Source organism: Tyto alba, unplaced genomic scaffold (assembly GCF_018691265.1).
Source record: "Tyto alba isolate M040663 unplaced genomic scaffold, T.alba_DEE_v4.0 Super-Scaffold_3, whole genome shotgun sequence".
Lineage (NCBI taxonomy): Eukaryota > Metazoa > Chordata > Aves > Strigiformes > Tytonidae > Tyto > Tyto alba.
Genome location: NW_024881304.1, coordinates 7,510,154 through 7,531,440, shown reverse-complemented (window position 1 = coordinate 7,531,440; position 21,287 = coordinate 7,510,154). Strand labels below are relative to the sequence as shown.

Genomic DNA, 21,287 nt, shown 5'->3' with positions numbered 1-21,287 from the left:
AATTTCACCTCTGTCCCTATGGCAAGACTGTTAAAGACATACTCAAGAAAAGCAATGCTCATTGACCAAAAAAAAAAAAATATATATATAGAGATACAGATATATAAAAAGAAAACATGCTATGAAATGAGACACTGCTGCTCTGGAGATACTCTCACATGGAAATGTTTTGCCCTAGACAGGACACAAAAGGTGCAGCCCTCCTCCTCCAAGCATCACCCTAGGCTGGGAATACCATACTGGTATTGAGTGCCTCACACAGCTCAATAAGCAACCTCCCCTGTCAGACCAGCAGGAAGTTTTGCCTCATCCTCAGCTGTCACAGCCTTCTCTCAGGGCTAGAGAAACCACTATCATATTTAATGCTTTGACTTTAATACCTATAATGTGTGAAGACACTGTATTCTGTGCTGGTTTCATTGTCTCTGCCTTATATATAGTGAAATATAACTCCAGAGAGGCCAGTGGCAAGATCTTTCAGAATAACCACAGCTTGTTCTGGTCTTAACGGGATCTGAGTTCCTCTTGGGGAAAACTGAGTACTGAGCTCCTCTTGGGAAGAACACCACCATCACCACCCCCCAAAATAGGATGTAAGAGCCCAGTATCACCAAATGAAAGTTCACAAGTTCCTTGCAGTCAGAGTGTTGTTCAGACCAATATAGCCCTTAAGCTACAGAGAAGAAAGTCATAGAATAACCATCTGGAATGGGGAAAAAATATTTGTTGGTAATTTAAAACACAAAACCAAAGAAATACAATGCAGAGCAACCAGGATGTGAAAAGCATTTCCAGGCACTGAGAGGTTAAAACAATTATTTGAACAGCTGGGAAAATTAAAATGGTAAAATAATAGCTACCCTTCAAAATTCTACAAATGCAAAGAGACTCTTCAATGAATAACTGATAAAGGGGAAAAAACATTTTAAAAGAGAAACTGTTTCACGCATGAAGGTCATACAAGTAACAGCTCCTCTTAAGAACCTGGAATTTCAGACTTGGCAAAAGATAAAGCAGTGGGGTTGACACAGCAGCCTTTTACCTCTAGGGACCCAGGGTCAAATCCTGAATGCTTTAAGTTACACATGAAAGCGACTCTGGGCATATCCTTTCTAATGCTTTTTTGGAAACTGTTCCCCACCACAGCAAAAGCAAGGTCACATAGGATCACACTGGAATTGTTGTAGCAGTTTGTTTGCTTTCCTAAGGAATTCTCCCAGCATGGGCACAGCCTCAAACGGCTGCAGCAACTGGTGCAATCAGAGCAGCCAGTTCAGGCGATTTTACTACCCCGTTATCCAGGGCTCCCCCATACACACAACCTTGCTCTAGTAAGAATGTGGCGGTATGTAATTTTTCAGAAAAAAATGACAGTCTGCAATGAGCAGTTTGACTATTCAGGAAAGTTCTGTGAGGAAGAATAATGCCAGTCAGGATTGCAGTGTATAAGCTATGGTGTACACCATGCTGCTCATCAGGACAGGGTACATGGACAGACATATCCAGGGGACCCAAAGCTCCAGCAGAGACATCTTCAGGGCAGGGAGGAGCTGAAAGAACACAGCCAAGGAGGGTCTATCTGCCACCTGGCTCCAGTTATCCTTCTTGTGGGCAATGAATCCTCTTTCTCTACTAGCTATTTTAAAACCAGAAACCAAAGATTTTCAGAAAGTAGAGAAAAAATTGACAACTGAATATGCAGCACTGCAGAGAAGTCAGCTGCACAGTGCCAGCTCTTGTTTCCACTCCTCACCCACTTCAAATGCACCTCTTCCACATAAATACTGAGCAAACTGTTACAAGGACAGCAACTGAACATACCTCAGAGTCCAAAAACACGGATCCTTTGACAGCAAAAGGCAGAATTGGAACAGAAGTCCAAAACCATCCACCCCAGCAGTCAATTCTTCTATCATTCACACATATCATTTCACCAGTCTCCAACTGGAAAGTCTTAACTACCACCTTTTTTTTTAAGTCAAAGAAAGAAATTAGACAGCATAAACACTGAGATCCTCTTAGAAGAGGATGACTTCTCCAATCAAAAGAATTTAACTAAGATGTAGCTTCCTCAACCTGTATGTTTTTTCTCTCTCCAGAGTAGACCCTACTTCGGCCTTCTCTGAACATGGTCATTGTACATTTCCAGTTAACAAACATCTGGTATCGACTCCTGGTGATGTCGGGTATCTCCTCTGATGGGCTAGGCTGCTCACTAGTCAATGATGTTAAAAGAAAACACGAAGAAGATGAGCCTGCAGCCTCCCTCACAGTTCTTGCTGAAATCACCTTGAACACCCCCAGCTACACAGACCAGGTCTGAACACTTTAAGGATCAGAAACATGCAACACGTTGCAGAAAGGAGTAGTTCTTACCCTGTATCTATGCCAAACCAAAGTAGCCTGGGTCACAGAAAGCAACAGGGCTGACAGAAGGTTTCCAACAGAGGTCTTGACCTTCCCATGGTCCTGAGAGACCCTGTGACACATTTTTACAAGAATTAGGACCTGGTATTCTGCCAAACTACATATATTTTGTCTAAACTAAAATTGTGACTGCAGCTTTAATTCAACATGCTCTCCTTCACTTCTGATCCTCATCTGCTGGCAAGAGCTGTTGGACTGGTAAGCACCTGCCTTTTTTTTTGCCCTTTACGTGACTACGTCATTGTGCTGCCTGAACAGATGCCAGCAGCTAGAGTTCCACAGCACAAACATTTAGGAAATTCACCAGCTGGGTACACAACCTGCCTTAGCAGAGCTGCTACTCCTATTGGGAGACCTGCAAATTCTTCTCTGGTGCCTTGTCGTGGCACTGGTTGTGATAAGAATGAGGAACTGGGATATCCCAACTTGACCCCTCATCGCATCAGTGTGATGATCAGTCATCAGTCTTTTACTTGCCCAAGGCAAACAGCATTCTGCAAGGTTGATGTATAGCTAAGTAATGTAATTTGGGATCCGTCAGGGTTAAAAAAAAAAAAAAAAGTGCATAAATCTGACAGGATGAGAAAGAAGCTGAAGCAGAAAAAGAAGGTGTGAGTCTTACACCAGCACCCACACCTTTCTACCCTCCTTCCACGGAGTCTCCGAATCTTACCCATGTTTCCTGGAGTCAAACTCCCCTGTGCCAAGCAGCTTTCATGTTCAGTGAGGAACACAGGAGGATGCAGAGGATTACTCTATGTCGTTATGAGCTTCCGGTACACAGAACCCAAAGACTTCTTTTGCTCCTCTGATCAGCCATGTTCAGATGCATATTTAAAAATAAGACAGACACTGAACTCAGTCTTGCCCCCCTGAGGGAACTTCAGCCTCCTCTTTCCAAACCAGCAGTTCCGTGCTGCAGGGAACAGGCAGGCTGGTGTCAGCTTCAATACAGATTTTTAAATGAAAGAAATGCATACGAAGGGGACAGAAGAGAGGAGAGGAGAGGAGGGGAAAGAAAGGAGGGAGGAAGAAAGTGCAGAAACACTGGAAGGAAGTAGATGAAAAAATTAAGACAGAGGGGAAAGGAAAAATCTGAGCCCAGACTCTAGAAAGAGGTGAATAAATAAAGAGATAGGAGAGGAGGTAGCAAAACCAGGCAACAGCATATCTCTAGCTTGCTTGCACATACTACAAGAAATATCCCATAGATGGCTAGAACTGCTCATGCTAAGTAGAGAGGAAGACATCATTCACTACCCACAGCTTGAGTTTCAATCATAGAACATCACAGAAGAGCCCTAGAACAATTTACTCTTGTCTACAGCTCAAACATTTGCTATGCACTGTCCTGACCTAATGGAGACCCCATCCCAGTGCTAGCATAGCATTCGTAATGATCTTGTATTTGGCACATCATGAAACAAAATAAAACAAACAAAAAATGCAATGGAGAAAATAATTTGGCAATGCTGTACAGCACTTGATTCTAGTGCCAGATGGTCAAAATGGGGATTCCTCCATCTTCATGTTTCTAGATCCTGCCCCAGAGGGTTGGCAAATTTCTAGTGTTTTTAAGCTTAAGAGAAGGATTCCAGATAGTTAACCTCAGGGAAATGGTTTTGAAAGCCTTAAGATACTGTTGGTCTATTTAAAAAATAAAATGAGAGAGAGAGAGAGAATCAAATGCATACCTAGAAGTAAACTTGCAAATAAGAAATGTGAAATGAGAAATCAAGAGGACATGTTCTTACAGCTCTACAACACACAATTCCAGAAGTTCGCCAAAACTTCAGTGGCACTTGAGAATTTTGTGCCAAGACTGAGAAGCGCTTCCAACTGTTGAGTCTGAGGCAATTATCAGGAAGAATGCAAGTTTGCCTGAGGTGAAACATGCAGTATAGTGTGAACTTACCATCCCGCTGTCAGGATGGACCAGGTACCGTGATGAAGTACAAATCAAAACTGATGAAGCCAAGGAAACTACCAACAGAGAGAGCAAAGCAAGAACAAAGATGGAGAAAGAACCAAGGAGCATGAGTAAGAGCAGGAAGGACCCAGATGCACAGCTACAGCCGAGAGGCTTGTGGAGCAGTTCAGAGCCACTGAAGAAATTCCCTTACATACCTGGCTGGTGCATCCAAACTTCAGTCGGATCCAAACCTGCTGGGGAGATTGATTGCAGACAGCTACGGATTAACACACAATCCTTACAACCTTTTATCCACTTGACAGTGTACTAGACCGCTGTGCTTTGGAAGACTCTTCTCAAGGGAAGATGCCTACTTCAACCTTCAAGCACCACAACACTCCTACTGTTTTATGTTGTCCCTTAAGAAAAGCTTTTCATAGCAGCAATGAAAGCTTTTTGCACTGAACAGCTGGAACCAAAGTCAAAGCACAACCTGGCAGTTTTCTTGGCTGAACAGAGGTGCCATTGAATCTGAGCGTCACAGGCAAAAAGCCCATATTGACAAAGGTTTGAGACAGTGGTTTAAGATATTAAGAGAGTCAGAACTGCAATTTGTAGAATTTACAAGAAGAGTATTTTCAACCTTATCCTTCTGCTACAGCTGGCATCCAGAGATTATCTCCCTTACTTCTCTCCTTATATAATTTTTTCCACTACACCTATCAAAGTCACCATCTTCCCAGTCGGAGCAGCCAGGACTTGCTGTCAGGTCTCCCCAGATGCTCAGATTAGCTAGCTCTCTTCTCCATGTGGGAACTCTCAGATCCCAGAATTCAGTGAAGCAACGATTTGGATCTGAGATTCCAGTTTCCACGATGGGATTTCTGTTATTATAGCAGATCTGGTTCCAGACACTGCCACTGTGAACTATGTGACAGGATATGAATACTCTTCTACATAATCCTGCTGTGTGAGCTCACTCTTAATTTCTTCACACCCCCCTTTTCTCTGTAGTATTGCAACACTTCATTGATTCAACACAATCAACAAGAGAGCATGAAGGCAGAGGCAAACTCTCAGATTGGAACAGCTGGTTTTCTTGATGGCATCATGTCCCAAAGAGAGGTAAGGAATCACAAGAAAAGAGACTGCTTATTCTCAACAGCAAACAACTCCACACCGGAGAAGAAAGCACAACCCTGCTGACTGTGAGAAAAAAGCAGCAGTGGGATTCTGAATATATTTCAGACTCCTTGATGGATCATGCCTGAAGATTTTGTGGGAAAGCAGAGCACAGAGGAAACCACGCTTCAAAGCCCATCACTCGCAGGGCCTGTGAAAACCTTATAAATACAATCCCCTGCTATATTGTCCAAAGCCTACATGTGGACCTGCTGACATGATCGGTTCCTCGGTGGCCACACTCCACAACTACTACACCCTGCTCCCATTAAGCTTTGGAATAAGCTCCTGTCAGTCATGTCAAAGTGGGCTTAACGATAGATGGACAAGGATGACCAGCAGGGACTGAAAAAGATGGTCAAAAGTCAGTGACCCTGTGACCAAGCTCTGAACAAGGACTGGTACACATAATAGCCACCCACATCACAGCAGGCAACCACAGTGAGTACCCACCTGTGAGTTGACACATCTTGGGCTATCCACTCAAACACAGTTGTCTGTCACACTAGTTCTTGGACATAGGAGCACAACACTGCAAAGTTTTCTCTTCCCTCACCTCAATAGCTGTCCTGCCTCAACACGCAGCAGCAAAACCAAGCTACAGAGGAACTGACAACAGCCTGCCTGCTGATCAGCAGGAGAAGGTGCTGAGGCCAGTGAGGATCAGCAGTTGCTCTGGTCCTCAGAGCTTAAATTTCCCAAGTGTGAAACTTTTGACTGAACAACTCAAAAAGAGGTGTAGGAAGCAAGACAACAAGCTACCTTAAATCCATGAGCTCTTTTCTTCTTCCAGGTTGCTCACAGATAGTACTGTATCTTTTATCTCATCCTAAAATAAAACAACATGCATTAAAGGATCAGGTTATTAACTTCTGAAACTGGGCTCTTTCCGTAGCCCTCTCTTGCAACAAGGGGTTTGCTTCCATTTCTCAAAAGCAAAGAATGAAATCAATACTCGGACAAAGAATGCATATTCCAAAGGACAATCCCTAAAAACAAGGCTGCTCTCTTTCCTGAGTTGCTGCAATGTCACCCTTGTTGAGTCTCTCCAAGTAAGCTGATTATAGTGGTAAGCACAAGTTAGCCTCTTGTACACTTTAGCAAGCCAGTCTCTTCAAGCAGAAATAGGCCATTTCATGAGCAGCAGAACTGAAGTCACTTAGTCACTACAGATCCGTGCCTCAAAGTTAAGTTCCTTATGACCAAAGTGATGTCTAATAAAGGGTGAGTCAATACCATTCCCTCCTGCACAAGCACCGCTGGGGTCCCTTCCCTCCACCTAATTGCCTGCTTTCACAAGATATACAGGAACTTATTACTTCAGAGCCTTTGTGCCTTCTGAGAAGCATCACTACAACACACCAGCAGGTTCAGAGCAAGCAGAGAGTGGGACAGAAACCAGGTTCATGGACACACAACATGGTTATGTGAGTCCTGATTCCTTAATCAGAGTAAAACCCCAGACACAGCTAGGGGGAAGTCATACATTCAGGGGAGGTGCTGGCACATCAAACTCAGAACACTGTTACCCATGACACCTTATCAAGCTCTGCCCTTCTCTCCAGGGGCTGCTCTGTATATGACAAAGCTCCTAACCTTCCAACATCTGTTCTGTTCTTATACAAAAGCAATCAGGGCCCTGCAAGGCAGCACAACATCTTTGTTGACATTTTAGTCCCTGAGAGAGAAGCTCTCCTTTGGCTTTGTGTCAGCCACCTTTGACTATGTCAGAAAATAGTGCATTGCCTGTTCTCTCAAGCAAAGCCATTTGCCTGTGCAAAGGTTCCCCGCAAACAGACAGGAGGTGGCAGTTGGAGAAAGGAGACCTGGGATCACTGCACACAATCTCACCTTTTATTATTTATCCACATTTACTGAACACAGCCTGGCTCTAATCCATCAGTGCAAGAAACCTGCTAATACACCTACACGATTGGAGAGACCTTCCTGAATTTTATGGGGCTCTACTGCAGTAAAAGTCAAGGCTCAGCAAAACAAGAAGGCACTAGGAACTGTCTCACATAGCCTGGGATCTCTCCTGCTCATCTCCCAACCAGCATACATTTGATACTACATTAAACAAGGAACATGAGAGCATTCTGTTGTCTCAAGTTCATGCATAACATTGTGTGCACATAACGCCCCTATCAGCACAAGCTAGAACAAAGTATGACTTTCATATTTAATAGCTTCCAAAACGCTTGTTCTTCTTGAACAACGTGTCACCCCATGTGCCTCAAGGCATTTGCTCAAGGCAGGAAAGAGAGGAACTCATTAGAACATTACATCCTGTTTATTCTCAGCAATGAACCTGCTTCTGGCTCCAGAGGGGTCAATCTGGAGTCTGTACAGATGTTTTAAGGCTGTCTTTTGCAGAACAATATGGTGGTCACTGGTGTAGTACAAGCTATCCACAAAAATTTCTCTAGTGCACTCCAGCCCTATCACAGTGCCTTTGTCATGTCAGCTCAAGGTACACACAGCTGGGAAGAATCCTACCTGGATCACAGTATCCAATACATTTTTCAATGGCTGTCTACTTCTACAAGACTTCAGAAGATTTCCTGAGCCTCAGGACTCTCCTGAACACACTTCAACTTGGTACTAAAAGACAAAATACAACTTTGATGTACCACAGGAAGTTAAACAGTACTGCCAACATCCTAGGGCACAGAGATATTATGGCGCTTGTTAAATGATGATAATCCTAAGTAGGCCACCTTCAGCACTACTGAAGACAAAAGCTTTCAACTGTTCTGGCTGATATAGCTTGAGGGAATCTCCTGTGTTCAAACTCAGCAATTGGTGTACACATGAATCCATGAGAAGACACAGTAGTCATGTGTCAGAGAGCCCAGAGGGTCATTAGAAGTAGCCATATAATTTACCAACATACCATATCTAGCTGCAGCCAGTGCCTCAAAAGTAGTATAAATCTTCTCCCTTCTTTTGCCCATGAAAAGGAATCAGCAGAAGTGCTCAAACATGGAATTAAGATGGCATTGAGATGAGACAAACAAACAGTAATTCAGCCTCCTTTCCAATTCCTTTGGAGAGATCAACAAGTCTCCATATCATATCTATAAACAGAAATTCTCTTATTCTGTCAAAGAACTTCTTTCATAAAGTTATCAAGTACATAATTGAAACAGACTATATTACTTGCCCTGCTGCCTCACCCAGAAGATAAAAAACTCAATTCTTTGATATTTAGAAACTTTCTGATTTTGTTTTAATCTTATGCAAATATACTGCTCTAAATTACACAGTTCTTCCTGAAGTTTATTCCACAAAGATGTGTTTACTTTTACTTTTCTTATGAACCTCTCTCTGATCTGGATACATGCAGATAATCACTTTGCCAACTATAATTTCAACCCTTGATCCAAAGGCTTACAGACCTATCAGCAAAGAGACTCTCATAGAAGAGTGTCTTTTAAAGAACAGAAGTGTAGGGACCCATCATGTAGCTGGGCACTGCATGTCTGATCCCCTACCAAGCAGCCATACTGAACCCACAAATCACTTCAGTCCAGTGTCACTTACCTATTTCCACGATAGTCAAGGGATCGCTACATAGAAGAACCTCAAGAACAGAAAGAAGGTGCTTGTTGTTAATACAACATCTAAAGAAGAAAGGTGTGTCCTAGACAGAAATGTAATTGCTTAAGTAGCTGGGTTGGCGCACTGCACAGTACTAAAGAAGAGAATAAATGCAAAATAATTGCAAGTCATGAGTAGGAAACATCATTTAGAGTATAAGACAAATGTAAAAGTTCCATAGTTATATAAAGGTCTGAATGAAAGGGGAAAAAAAGTTGCAGCTGCCACCATATCACAAATTTTTAAGCTTCCTTTTTGTTCAGTTGTCTGATTTCATGAGGTTATACATTGTGAATGAAACTTCAAACAAGCAGAAAGGAGACTTCAAGATCCAGGAGTCTGTACAGGTGCAAGTAACTGTAAGGGAAAGGTACCACCTCAGACCTGGCAAAGGCTTGCATGACTTGGATAAGTGGGTGCTCCTTTCAGTCTTTAAGACGGTGTCGACAACATGTAAATCACCAGAACACTTGAAATCACCCTCATGGGCAAACTCAAAAAGGAATCCAGGGAACAAGTAAATGAAGAAAAAACATTGTCCATTTCCATGTGAAACTTAAATCTGGTCAGGATTGAAGCACACACTCCACAGAGAGGAAGCTGGAATGATCAGTGTGTGCACTTCAACCTGTTCAGGAGTTAATAAATAAATCTCATTATCTTCTTTCATCAATGTTAAAATAATTCTGAGAAGGGAACTATGTACCTTCAAAGACACAAAAATGCTGCAGATGTGGTGGTGATTGTTCAGAGCTCCCAGTCCCCCAATAAAAGAACAGTGGAATAATGCGTTACCAATAGACTGAACCAAGTAACCCCTAGCTTTCTGTTACACAGCTCAGTGAAGTAGCGCAACAGATGAGCTGCTCAGAAAAATAAACCCAGTCCTTGTGGGCAGCAAACGTGGACTGATAAACTGAGTGGGAGAGAATGTCGAGGCAGATGGGTAGAGGTAATCTGAAATGACAGAAAGATAAGCAGGGAGAGGGCAAGCAGAGAGCTTGAAGGACAGAGGCAGAAGAGCTGAGATTTTACAGCATACAGATATTTGAAAAGTTAAATCAACAGCTTTCCAATAGCATTATTTTAAAAATCATTCCCCCCCTAATATATGCAGGAAACCAGCTGCTTGCAAAATGACCTTTAAACCCCACCTACCATACCTTATTAGACTAATTCAGAGCTGGAGGTTGGCTGATCCTGAAATCCTTTTATAGAGGACAAACAGGCATTCAGCAGGGACAAAGAGTGAACACACTGTCAAATTAATTTTGTCTGTGTTTCTGGATGCACACTCAGGCTTAACACAGTAGAGCAGCACACTTCTCCAACTTCAGAAACAGGAAGATCATGAGACATTGCAGCACCATCCTAACTCAAGGCTTTGCTACCTGCTTCCCTCACATTACAAAGGTAACAAACTAATTATAACAAGCGTTAGCTTTCTGGACGGCTTCTCTGAAGGCAGAGGTCTTTTAAGAGCCTTTCACCAACTCTTAAAGGCCCCCAATAAATGCCTCTAGCCAAAAAAGATGTTATAGCCAATAGAAAGTTTCTTGCCAACAGATGAAAGTAACAGCAGCAGAGCTAACTCTATCACTATATTCAGATCACTGTAACACGCTATCTTCAACATGTCTTGTTCCTGTACTTGAAGCTCTGGTTTCCAGAAAGGTTACTTAAACTGGCTTGAGAAAGTCTAGCTAGGACTGATAGCTTTAAATTGCTTTGGAAGCATCACAAGTATACTAGGAAATATCTCCAGACAAGGAGGCCTGGTGGGCAGACAGACAGTGTCACAGAGGGGTGAAAACCACAAACAATTAATGCAGACATGATGCAGAAAGAAACATCCCCCCAAAGTTTAGATTTTGTAACAGATGAATGCTCCACAGCCTTGGACAGAGAGGCTCTGTGGAGAGAACAAACACTAGCAAGCAGCACCAGGGCAACTTCTGCAAGCCTTCTCCTCTAATATGACACAGCTCTGAAGAGAAAAATATTAGCTTCCTTCTAATAGGAGGGCTTATTCATCATTTATTAACTTCCCAAGTTCTCTTTGGCACTGCAAAGAAGGGCTAGCTAGAGCAGTCCTGCTTGCTTGGTAGCAACTCATCACTGGATTGGGACCAATGCCACCAGAATAGCCCTTCTACATGCTATCTACAGAGACACATTCAGCTGATTGGTGAAGGCTTTAAATCCTATTAGTCCTCAAGGTATTCAGCCCCAAGATCTGCTAACAAAAACAGCTGATGGATGGTGCATGGAAACTGTAAACTGCATGTAGCAGGAAACCATCCTGTACAGACTACAACCAACAAGAAGCTTAACAAATCTTTGGTTTCTCCAGTTTGTCATGAAGACTTTGGCATCACTGATACAATTTCCCAAGTTATAGCCAAGTTGTCAGAGAATGGATCTAACATTAGCACAGAAGTTATGGAAGTCAGGGCTATTTTGGAACTTCTTGGGAGTCTGGAGGCATTTGACCACTGACCTTGTGCTTCTAACCAGCAGTTGCTATAGACAGCAATTTTTGTGGATCTGTTTCAATCTAACTTCAGCAGCAAAACACATAGTTTAAAAATTGGAAATCAACTTCTTTCTGTCCAAGACTGCTTGGTCATCAGTCTCCCAGAATTAATCTGAGTAAGAATTTCCACTTCCAACTTGCCAACAGAGTGCTACAAATCTTTTGTGAAAAAATCTGGCATTAAAACAGCATGATGTATCACAACACACTCTCACCCCCAAGCAACTGTTTCCCATACTAGATAAGCCCAATTGATTACAGGCTACAGTTTGCAGGAAAACGCTGCCTAACACACCATAGAGAGAGCACAGAACTAGAGAAACCTGTTAGATACAGTAGATCCATGTAGTTCCCACCAAATTAATCCAAAATAAAAAGTTGGGGTTTTTTTTAAGAGAGTGAGAGAAAAAACAATACATCAGAGAAACACATTCTCTTCCTGGTAATGCTTGGCCCTACTTTGCTTGAAATTTTGATACACAACTTCAGATGATCCTTTTCAGATTCACCCACTCAAAGACATCACAGCATCAAGTCAGCTATGACTTCTCTTGCCTGACTGGCTAGCTCTTACGGTATTGTTATTATAGAAAATTTTTTAGACTGCTTTTAAACAAGTTCAGGCAAACTAAGTTTTAAAACAAGAACAAATGTAGCACAGACACCATTTTAGAAGTAACATAATACCAAATAGTTCAACTTCAGAAATTGTAATGGTATTCTGACTTCTTTCCCTCTTTTAACAAAGTTGCCTTCAAAACCATCTGTGAAACATGCATATTTAGATTAACTTTACCTGTAAGTATATCTAAGATCAGAACCATCAAGTGAGAAATTAGACCCAAAGGCAATTCTGCCTCACTGTAACAATGTCAAAAAAAGCAAACAAAAACCAGAAAGCCAAAAATAAATGCACATGGACTGTGAGTCGAACTGGTAGACAACCGACTGTTTTTAAGAAGAGAAATGGGGTCAGAAGTCCTCCTTCCAGAACAGGCAACAGCTACAAGAACTTGAGAGGAGAAGATGATGCAGGGTATGGACTAAGTACCTCTGGAAGAGGAGCCTTGAAGCACAGCCAAGTGAGCAGAAAAGTTTTAAGCTTATTTATGCTCTTGTTTTCTTCAAAAATTACAGACTCCGGGAGGTGCCATGTTTGGGCTTTATGTGGACTGCAAACAGCAGACAGAGAAAGGTACTTGTTCGTGTGGGTTAATAAGTGCTGATGACATACCAGGCTGCAGGGAACATCAGGGCTTTGTGAAGTGCCAAGACACAAAGCAAATAAAGAACTTATGCCTCCAGTTTCGTAAATACCAGGTATAGGCAGCAGCCATTTCCATTTTAAGTAGGCCAGCATTTTATTCTGGGACATGCCTCATATATTAAGATGGCAGTTTATGTCCTTTCAGGCAGCTCTATATTTTTAGTTTATCCACTGATGAACTCTTGAGGATATGAAGTGGTGTGTATAGCTGAAAGACTCACCCAAACCAAGAACTGCTGTCTTAAAAATCAAAGCAATACCTGTTTCCATCCTTTACAATTAGAAGCAAAATATGGATCCTTTTCACCTTTGCAAATAACAGGTCAGGGTATGCTTGGGTACAGTTAATCCACTGCTACTCTCCTCTGTATTTATGACTAAACAAACAGCAGCTGCCTGCAGCTTGTGGCCTCTCCACTGACTCCCTTGTGGGGGCCATTTATTGAGTCATAAACTCCTCCAATAGTGTTATCACCACAACATTTGCACAAATAGAGGTTTGAAGAGAGAAAGATTAAAAAAGAGAATTGACTATACAGAGAAGGCAAGAAAAACACTTTAGAGATATGTTTGCTTTGAGCAAGGACTGACTGACAAAAGGCAGGGCAAGCATATACCTGGCTGGGCATATCATCCTCCAGGTATGAAACACACAGATTTATCTGAAACTACACAGCTGAATTTCAGAAAGCTCAAACAACCTTAAAGTCTTCCAAGTTACATATATTGCATTTCAAGTAGCATACCGTGTGATGTATTTATATCTCCTCGATGAGTCTTCAACAGCTAAGATCTACACCTCTGCAGAATCCCAGGGGAGGAGAAATCCTGGTGTTTCTCAAGTACACACATGGACCTTACTATACCTGTCCAAATTTTGTCCCCCCAGCCACACACACCAACTGCTGCTCTCTACCTCAGTAAGTACATAAACAATCTATAAAGCATTTTGCAATCCATCAGAATGGAAACAACTCTTTAACAAGAGCCTAATGATCCAGAATGATCAGAGACACCTGCAGTGCAGCCTGTGGCATCCAATGCATCCCGAAGCTGTTTCTCTTAAGCAGAGAGAGAGATATTCAGGTTTCAGAAACGACAGCTCCCAGCAGGCTATACTTCAGCAGGATCCGATATGCTTGAGCAGAACTGCTCCATCAAGATGGGACACTGCACAACTACCTGTGGCATCTTCTCAGCAATCTAGGTCACTGCCCACAGATTAGAGACAAACTTCCAGCACAGTTGCAACACTTTGCTGTGTGTGCCAAATGGGAAGTGGACTTTCACAGGGATCACTTGGAAAAGCAGGCGCAGTAAATTGACCACATTCCTTTTTATTACAGTCAGGGGAATGCAGTTGACTTGAGATTATGTTAAAAGTCTACCACCACTGGAATCCAGTCAATCAGTGTTTTGCTAGGGCTTGTTTGCATAGCAGAGTGACTCATGGTAAATGAGTGTGAGTTTTCCCTGCACTTCCATTACAAACCCAGAATGTTCATATACAGAGAAGTTGCTGTACCATAAACTCACTCACCAGTTTATTGCATTGTAATTTCCTTATGTAGGCAAGCCCTAAAGCCTTCATAGAAGTAGGTTTACCTTTGTCTGTTATAAATAGCAAACTCGTGAGAAGCTGGACGCAGAATAGGGAGAAAGAGCACAGAATTATGAATGGCTTCTAGCTCAATGTATACAGCTCCTATTGACAAGGGAATACATGTGTCTGAGTATGCAGCTCTTTATAGCTTGGTTTGGCCAGGAGCTAGAGCGCAAAAATTTCACCTTGGTCCTTCTGTGAAAGACAGGCACCTAGAGACAGTAAGAAAACACTTGGAAAGAAAGGGATACATGCTTTTCACTAACAGACAGTTCTCTGCACACAGTCACATGAAAGAGGTTCTGTTTGAAATCTCAAATCACATTAATATATGGTCACCAGAGGCTGTATTTTTCAAGTGGCAGCTGGTCAGAGATTCCCTAGTATAACCACCAATTACGTAACAAATTAACCAACTAAAATGATGGAAATTCAGATTTGCCTACTGATGTGAACAGGACATAAGGGAAGCAGAATGGGCCACAAATATTCTGAAAAGCTTGCACATGAGTGCATATTTTCAGGGGGAGGGAAGGAATTCACTAATAGAACTCAGACTTTAAAAAAAAAAAAAAAAATCATTTGTTTTTCCCTTCCATCTGTACTCAAAGTAAGAAATTACACAGATTTCCACTGCCCACTCTCCTTTTCCTTCCACACCCTCTTCTCATTGGCACGAGATAAAACCTTGGGGAAACAGCAGCAGCAATTTTCAATTCTCATTATCTAACGGCAGCAGTAGCTCTTGGTGAAACTTGCGGTCAATAAACTACAGGCAATTTTAAAAGACACAATGGGAACTGCCCCTCCCACAGCTGTCCCATTATCCCAGCTTTTATTAGATTTAAAGCCAGCAATTTTTGTGCTGTAGCTGAAGTTCTGCAGAGCCATGAAAACAGACCACCAGAAAAGATAAAACATTCCCAAATTAAACAGGAGACATTACAGTAACATACTCTGAAGTCGGAGAGCTTGCACATAAGCAAAGCACAGGATGCAGCAAGCAACCCAGAGCCCAAGTGGGCTGATGCCGCCGCAGCCAGCCAATGGCAACGCTACCAAAACTTAATGTTCAGGATGGTACAAACAGCAAAATTAGTGAGCAGGTTAGGCAGGGCACACTAGCTACAAAGGCAGACAACTGGAGCAGGATCCTTCTCCCATAACTCCATGACCATCCCACTACAGTCATTAACTTTGGTCTTTGTGGTCTGGATGTGCCTCCGTAGTGGCAGAGAGAAATATTCGCTTGTGGATGGCAATCCAGCTGCCCTGTGTCAGATGACTGTTTTAGGATCAGATGCGTCGTGCTTTAGCAGTGCCTATTTCTCTTCCTTAGCTACAAAGGAAGCCCTGATGGTCGCAAAACATACAAAACAGGTAATGTCAGCTATATCCCTTCCATGCACTACAATAAAGTAACCTGTTTCAGTAAGAGGGACCATACAGAAAATGAGTAGAAAATAAATTTCCAAACTCCTTAAATGATTATCTGATATATTTGTCTGTGGGGCAAAAGTAACCGGGGGTGCATCTCAGCTCCCAGCTCAGAAATGTGCACAGCAATAGGCAAAGGGAAATAGATGCCCAGAGGAACAGTCTCAAACCAACACAGAAAGGAGGAAGATGCAAAGAATTATTCTCATCCACTGTAAGCTGTAATTTTCAGTCTAGAAATCTAGAGCTTGCTTTCTCTGAGTCTAATGTATACCATGCCCTGGAGACATTTTTACCAGCCATCAAAAGGAACTTGCAGAGAACCAGATGCTTCATTAAAGAATATTCACCAAGCCTTATAAAATCTTTAGTAAAAAGCAGAACAACAAATCACCAGCATGCAAGTGAGCTGAAGTCACACATCCAGCTTTGATTACAACCTCCTGTACTGGAAAACAAATTGCGTTTAAAAAAAAAAGGAAAATAACACCCAAGAAATCAAGAGATTCTGGCCTTTCTTTCCCACATTCCTCCAACCTGAATTTCCTGAATGAGGAGTGCGTGAGACAAAGCCATTTGGTAGAAGATGCTAATTTAAACTTAAAGAAAAATAACAGCTTAAAAGGGGAAGGGAGGAGGGAGTTTTAATCCTTCATAAAAAACTACAACAGCTTGTGATCGCTACATATATCGCAGGAGTCAGAGGACTCAGTAAGAGCAGTAAGGCAAACTGTCAGGGCTTGAGCTATCCTGGGACAAAGGAAACTACAGAAATGTACTGCCTTACACAAGTTTTATTTGAATTTGTAGTTGCAGAACCCTCTAGCACCTGTATCTATCTGTAAGGTTTAGTTACCCATTCCTTAGTCTCTCTCATCCCTTCTTAAAACATAGCAAGGAGATTTTCTGTCATATTGTCATCATCCACATCAAATTAATGTCCTATGCATTGCTCCTTTCAGGAAGTTTCTATAACAGTGGCAAAAAAATTTCTGAAGTTGACTGACCACTCTAGGAACCAAGATGATCCCCAGTTTTTGGTTTATAAAGAAAATCTACCAAAAAATTCCTCCACCACCCAACTCCAAAAACAATCCAAGTTAATAGGATCTTTCACTGCCCTCTGCTGTTACCAGTCATTTAGCTTCCAATTTACTCTTTAATAATGTCGGGCTGGGGCTCAGGGCTGGCAGCATCCCAGCCCCTTTCTCAGGCGGGTTGGAGCCGCAGCTTGCAAATATGCTGAAGTTTAATGCAATCTGTCTTCTTTGGTAATCACATTCCGCCCGCACTGCATGCAATAAAGATGTATTGGTAAATGCATTTGCTAAAGATATACTCCACTGAAAAGGCTACAAGCCTGATTTACAGGAGGCAAGGAGGAAGCATCAGGTAACGGAGGCTGGCAATAGATGCACAATGCCCCAAGCACAGCAACAGAGGGCACGGATTGTGCGGCGGCAACACAGGCACCGCTTTACTTTAAAGCTGAGAAAGAAAAAGAAACCACATGTTTTGGGAGCTGGGGACTTTAAAGATATCAGAGAAAAGCCCTTTTCCTGGCAGCTTTAACCTTGCTGATTTGCAGACATACAAAGACCTTCTTTGTAAACAGGAAGGAAAAAAATTCCACTAGGACTAGCAACAACATTTGGTCTAATATATCCTGACAATTTTCCCATCTCCTTCTGTCGGGCTTCTTCTGGGAGCCGGCTGGCAGATTGTTTCATGTTATACTTAAATCAGGCATACAGCTTCCCCTCACAATGCTAATGCGACAGAGAAGGACTGCGTCGATGAAATCTCCACCTCTCCCCCCACCCTTTGCATTAGTAATCCCATGAGAGGAGTCTCAGTTTTCTATTCAGAGAAGGCTCCATCCTTTCCCCAAATCCACCTTACTGTTGTCTCAGCACCTTTTGGAGAATTTTCTACCACCATCACCAGCCCCACCCCCCAAAAAAAAAGCCTACCCTTGAGGGACACCTGACCCACTGGGGAACAGCATCTTTTACACTCCAGACATCCCAAGCAGCAGTTTATGTCGTACCACTCACTTTTCCCAAGACCATATCCTAATTGTAATGTCCAAATACTACATTTTTCCCTTCTCCTTCACTTGTTTCGATATCCAGAAATTCTTTCAAGGTACTGAGCAGCCACTGTCCTAAGGCATCAACAGAAGCTACTAGGGCTCCACACCCCTGAAGGAAGAGCCACAAGGCTTGCTGGACCCGTGCAGAAGATGAACAGCTTTTAGGAGTGTACAGTTTTCTTAAGAGGCAGCAGTTTTACCCAGTAAAGAAGCTTTCCTCATGCAGCAACAAATGGAAGCAAGACCTCCAACTGTGAAGACCCATAATGGGAGAATGTTTAAAGCCTGTTCAAAATGTTGCCGACATTGGCAAAATGGATTTGCCTACCATTTGCAGTACACAGCATCCAAGATGACAAAACTTGGGAAAATCACTGTGACTGACTTTGAAACCTAGGGGCATCGGTGCTACAGTTTTGGTGGCAGCTCAGTTCAACAGGACCCACTGATGGGAGTGAAGTTGGGACATACCATAGTGAGACCGGGAAATGTGGAATGAATGTGGGAAAATGGATCCCAAGGAAAATTTGTCTCCTACAAAAATTGCAATTTGACTAACAGATACCACAGCTCTCAGGAACACTCCCCAGAAGAAAACACCATGCAAAACAAGACAGCAAAGCCAGCAAGTACAGCAGGGAAGTTTCTGTTACCTTCTGAGCTGCACTAACGCAGCGCTGATATTCCTTAGCCAGCTCCGAGCATTTGAGCACTTCATGTCTGTTTTCCTGGTAGCACTTCAGAATTTCAGACTGCAGGCTTGCACAGACAGGATCAGTGTTCCTCCTCCTGCAGGGAAAACAAGCACAGAAAGATGTGTGAAGAGTTTTCACCCACTTACTACCACTTTACCAGTGACACACATACTAATCTTGTGTTGGGAGTCATTTAGTCCTAATAGAGAAAATGGCGGGAGCAGCAATCACCAAAGTGGGTCAAATGACCAACGGTGTCTTTCAGCTGAAAAATCCAGGGTACTCATCAGAAGGAAGTAACATGCTCTTTCTAGGTTAACGTGGAAGGCTGTTTTACCCTTAGATAAAACATCACCTCTCCTCTGCAGTCAGGAGCAAAAAAAAGAATTGATTCCAGTAGGTTCAATGATTTCCCCAACTCACACTGGAAATCTTTGGCAGAATTCAGGAATCATGGCTGGGCCAGAGCTAGATCTGTAACAGTCTGACAAGGAACTGAATAGACTTGTTGAATAAGCCACCTCGATCTATTGAATTCTCATCTATTTAAACACTTCAAAAAAATCCAACATGGTTGGAAGCACTGCAATGCTCCTAGTGACTAGGAAAAGCGGAATAATAGCAAGACCAGATATCTGTTTCTTTGTATTTCTGAAGCAATTAGCACTCATACCCTGTAAATGGCATTGACAGCTACCCAAGAACAATTAGGGATGATGTTCTTATACTCTAATGTGCATGTGTACATATGGCACATCATCAGCAACAGTACCAATAAAGGGGAAGGTCGTTGTAAAACAATACCAGCAACAATGGCACAAACACAGTAACGACAGTGTCATCAGCTGCACAGACAGGCAGACACAAATTGCAGGAATTTGCAGCATAATTGCCATGGTATGTTTTACCAGAGAACAAGAGAACATATGCTTAGGTATAGCAATGCTCAGATGCTACCTCCTAAACCATAAATCCATTTAATTCCTTGCATTTTCTGCCCCAATATGCTTAGAGAGGTCTGTGCCCAAATACCAAATGCACCTTTTCCTTTCAAAGCACTTGATGCTACAGGCAGGCATTAATGCCATGCTATGATGTATTCATTTCCACAGTGACAACAGGCACTCATTCAGCAACAGGGCTTCATAGAGAGGCAGAGAGAAAACATGACCTGTTCCTGGGCATGTCTCATTCTCTCAAGTGGAACAGATTTCTAAGTGTCCTGGTTTCATAAAAAACAAAATCTTCGAAAAGCTTTTGGGGAGCTCAGATATCAGATTCCAAATCATGCTCATTTTTGTAAGGTGCTCAGGAAGGCAAATGGAAGGGCCAAAATAGGAAGAAAAAAATTCTGTCCTTTCTGTATCAGCAACCCGGTTGCTCTCTCAAAATAGTTTGGCTGAGACATACTCCAAATGATACTTCTTCAGTCCTCAGTCTTACTGCCAACATACATGGACAGACCAAAAATTTATCAGTAACAGTATGACAGCCACACTCTAAAACATTGAGGTTTGCCTCAGAAACCACCAAAGATACTGTACAGATTTCTTTTTCCGCTTCTTCACTAATCTTACAGCTTTTAGAAGAAACTTATTCTATGCATGGTCCCTAGAGGCTAGCGTGCATTTCTAATTTCTATGTTCTATAGCAAATCACATTTAAAGCCCCTAAAAATCCATAATCTAAAAAAATCTTCAAATTTTGGAAAAGAACCCAGGGAGAGCTTCACAAATTCATAACATTGGCATTTTGCTTTGTCACTAACTTTAATATCACTCTAATCAAATCAGTGAGACTGTGGAGAGGATACCAAACAATACCAGGTCCGGAAATACCACCAAATCCCTCAATTCACTGAAAAAGTTAAAACTTTTAAAATCAGGTTTTTTTAAACTCAGCCATGTTAAACTGAAGGTCACTTCATGCAGAGAACTGGAAGAGCAAAAAAGTACAGCATGCCACAAAGTCTGTATTCATCTGAACTGAATATGGTACAAATATCTCAGAAATATTCAGAAGAATGCTTGAGGTTGCCATTGTTGGCATAGAGAGCTATAGGAATTGTGCTTTTCCTGTGTGTGTCTGTTCCTTCACTGTCTCTCCTACAGCATCAGTCTTCATTGCAGACTAAATATAAAGCTAGGACCCATCTGCAGGCTCATACAGTACTGCAAAGTCTGTGGCCCCCCTTCTTTAGGAGCCCCTCTGATGCTCTGCCCATAGCACACAGGGCTATTTAAAAGGCACAGTGGTGAGAGAGAAACCACAGAGGGAGCGTTGTTGCCTAAAGCCTACCAGAGGCAAGGGATCAATCAGAACAGAATGGTGTGCATTGCCCAGCAAGTACCTAAATCAGCGTTCATACACGCCACCTCCCACAACACAGAGAGGCTTTATTGGGTACCAGATGCCCAGAATCATAGCAAGAATATTCTCCTTTATTTCTTCAAAATAAAATCTAACTGTGGTTACGCATCCATTGCACCAGCTTCTCAAAACAGATTTAGAGAAACTAATCAACAGAACA

General features: G+C 42.3%; 1 protein-coding gene across 6 annotated transcripts in view; it reads right to left on the bottom strand.

The window, feature by feature from the left end:
* Positions 1-21,287, bottom strand: part of CHCHD6 (coiled-coil-helix-coiled-coil-helix domain containing 6) — a 115,640-nt gene that overhangs the window by 18,995 nt on the left and 75,358 nt on the right. For 3 of the 6 annotated variants that reach the window (XM_042799794.1, XM_042799790.1, XM_042799791.1), the window contains 2 exons: positions 18,716-18,851; positions 2,377-2,479 (listed from right to left, as the gene is read on the bottom strand). In XM_042799794.1, coding sequence (XP_042655728.1) covers positions 2,384-2,479; positions 18,716-18,851 — 232 coding nt within the window. In that variant the 3' untranslated portion in view covers positions 2,377-2,383. The remainder of the gene's footprint in view (positions 1-2,376; positions 2,480-18,715; positions 18,852-21,287) is intronic. The other 3 variants (XR_006165985.1, XM_042799792.1, XM_042799793.1) reach the window with 1 other exon arrangement.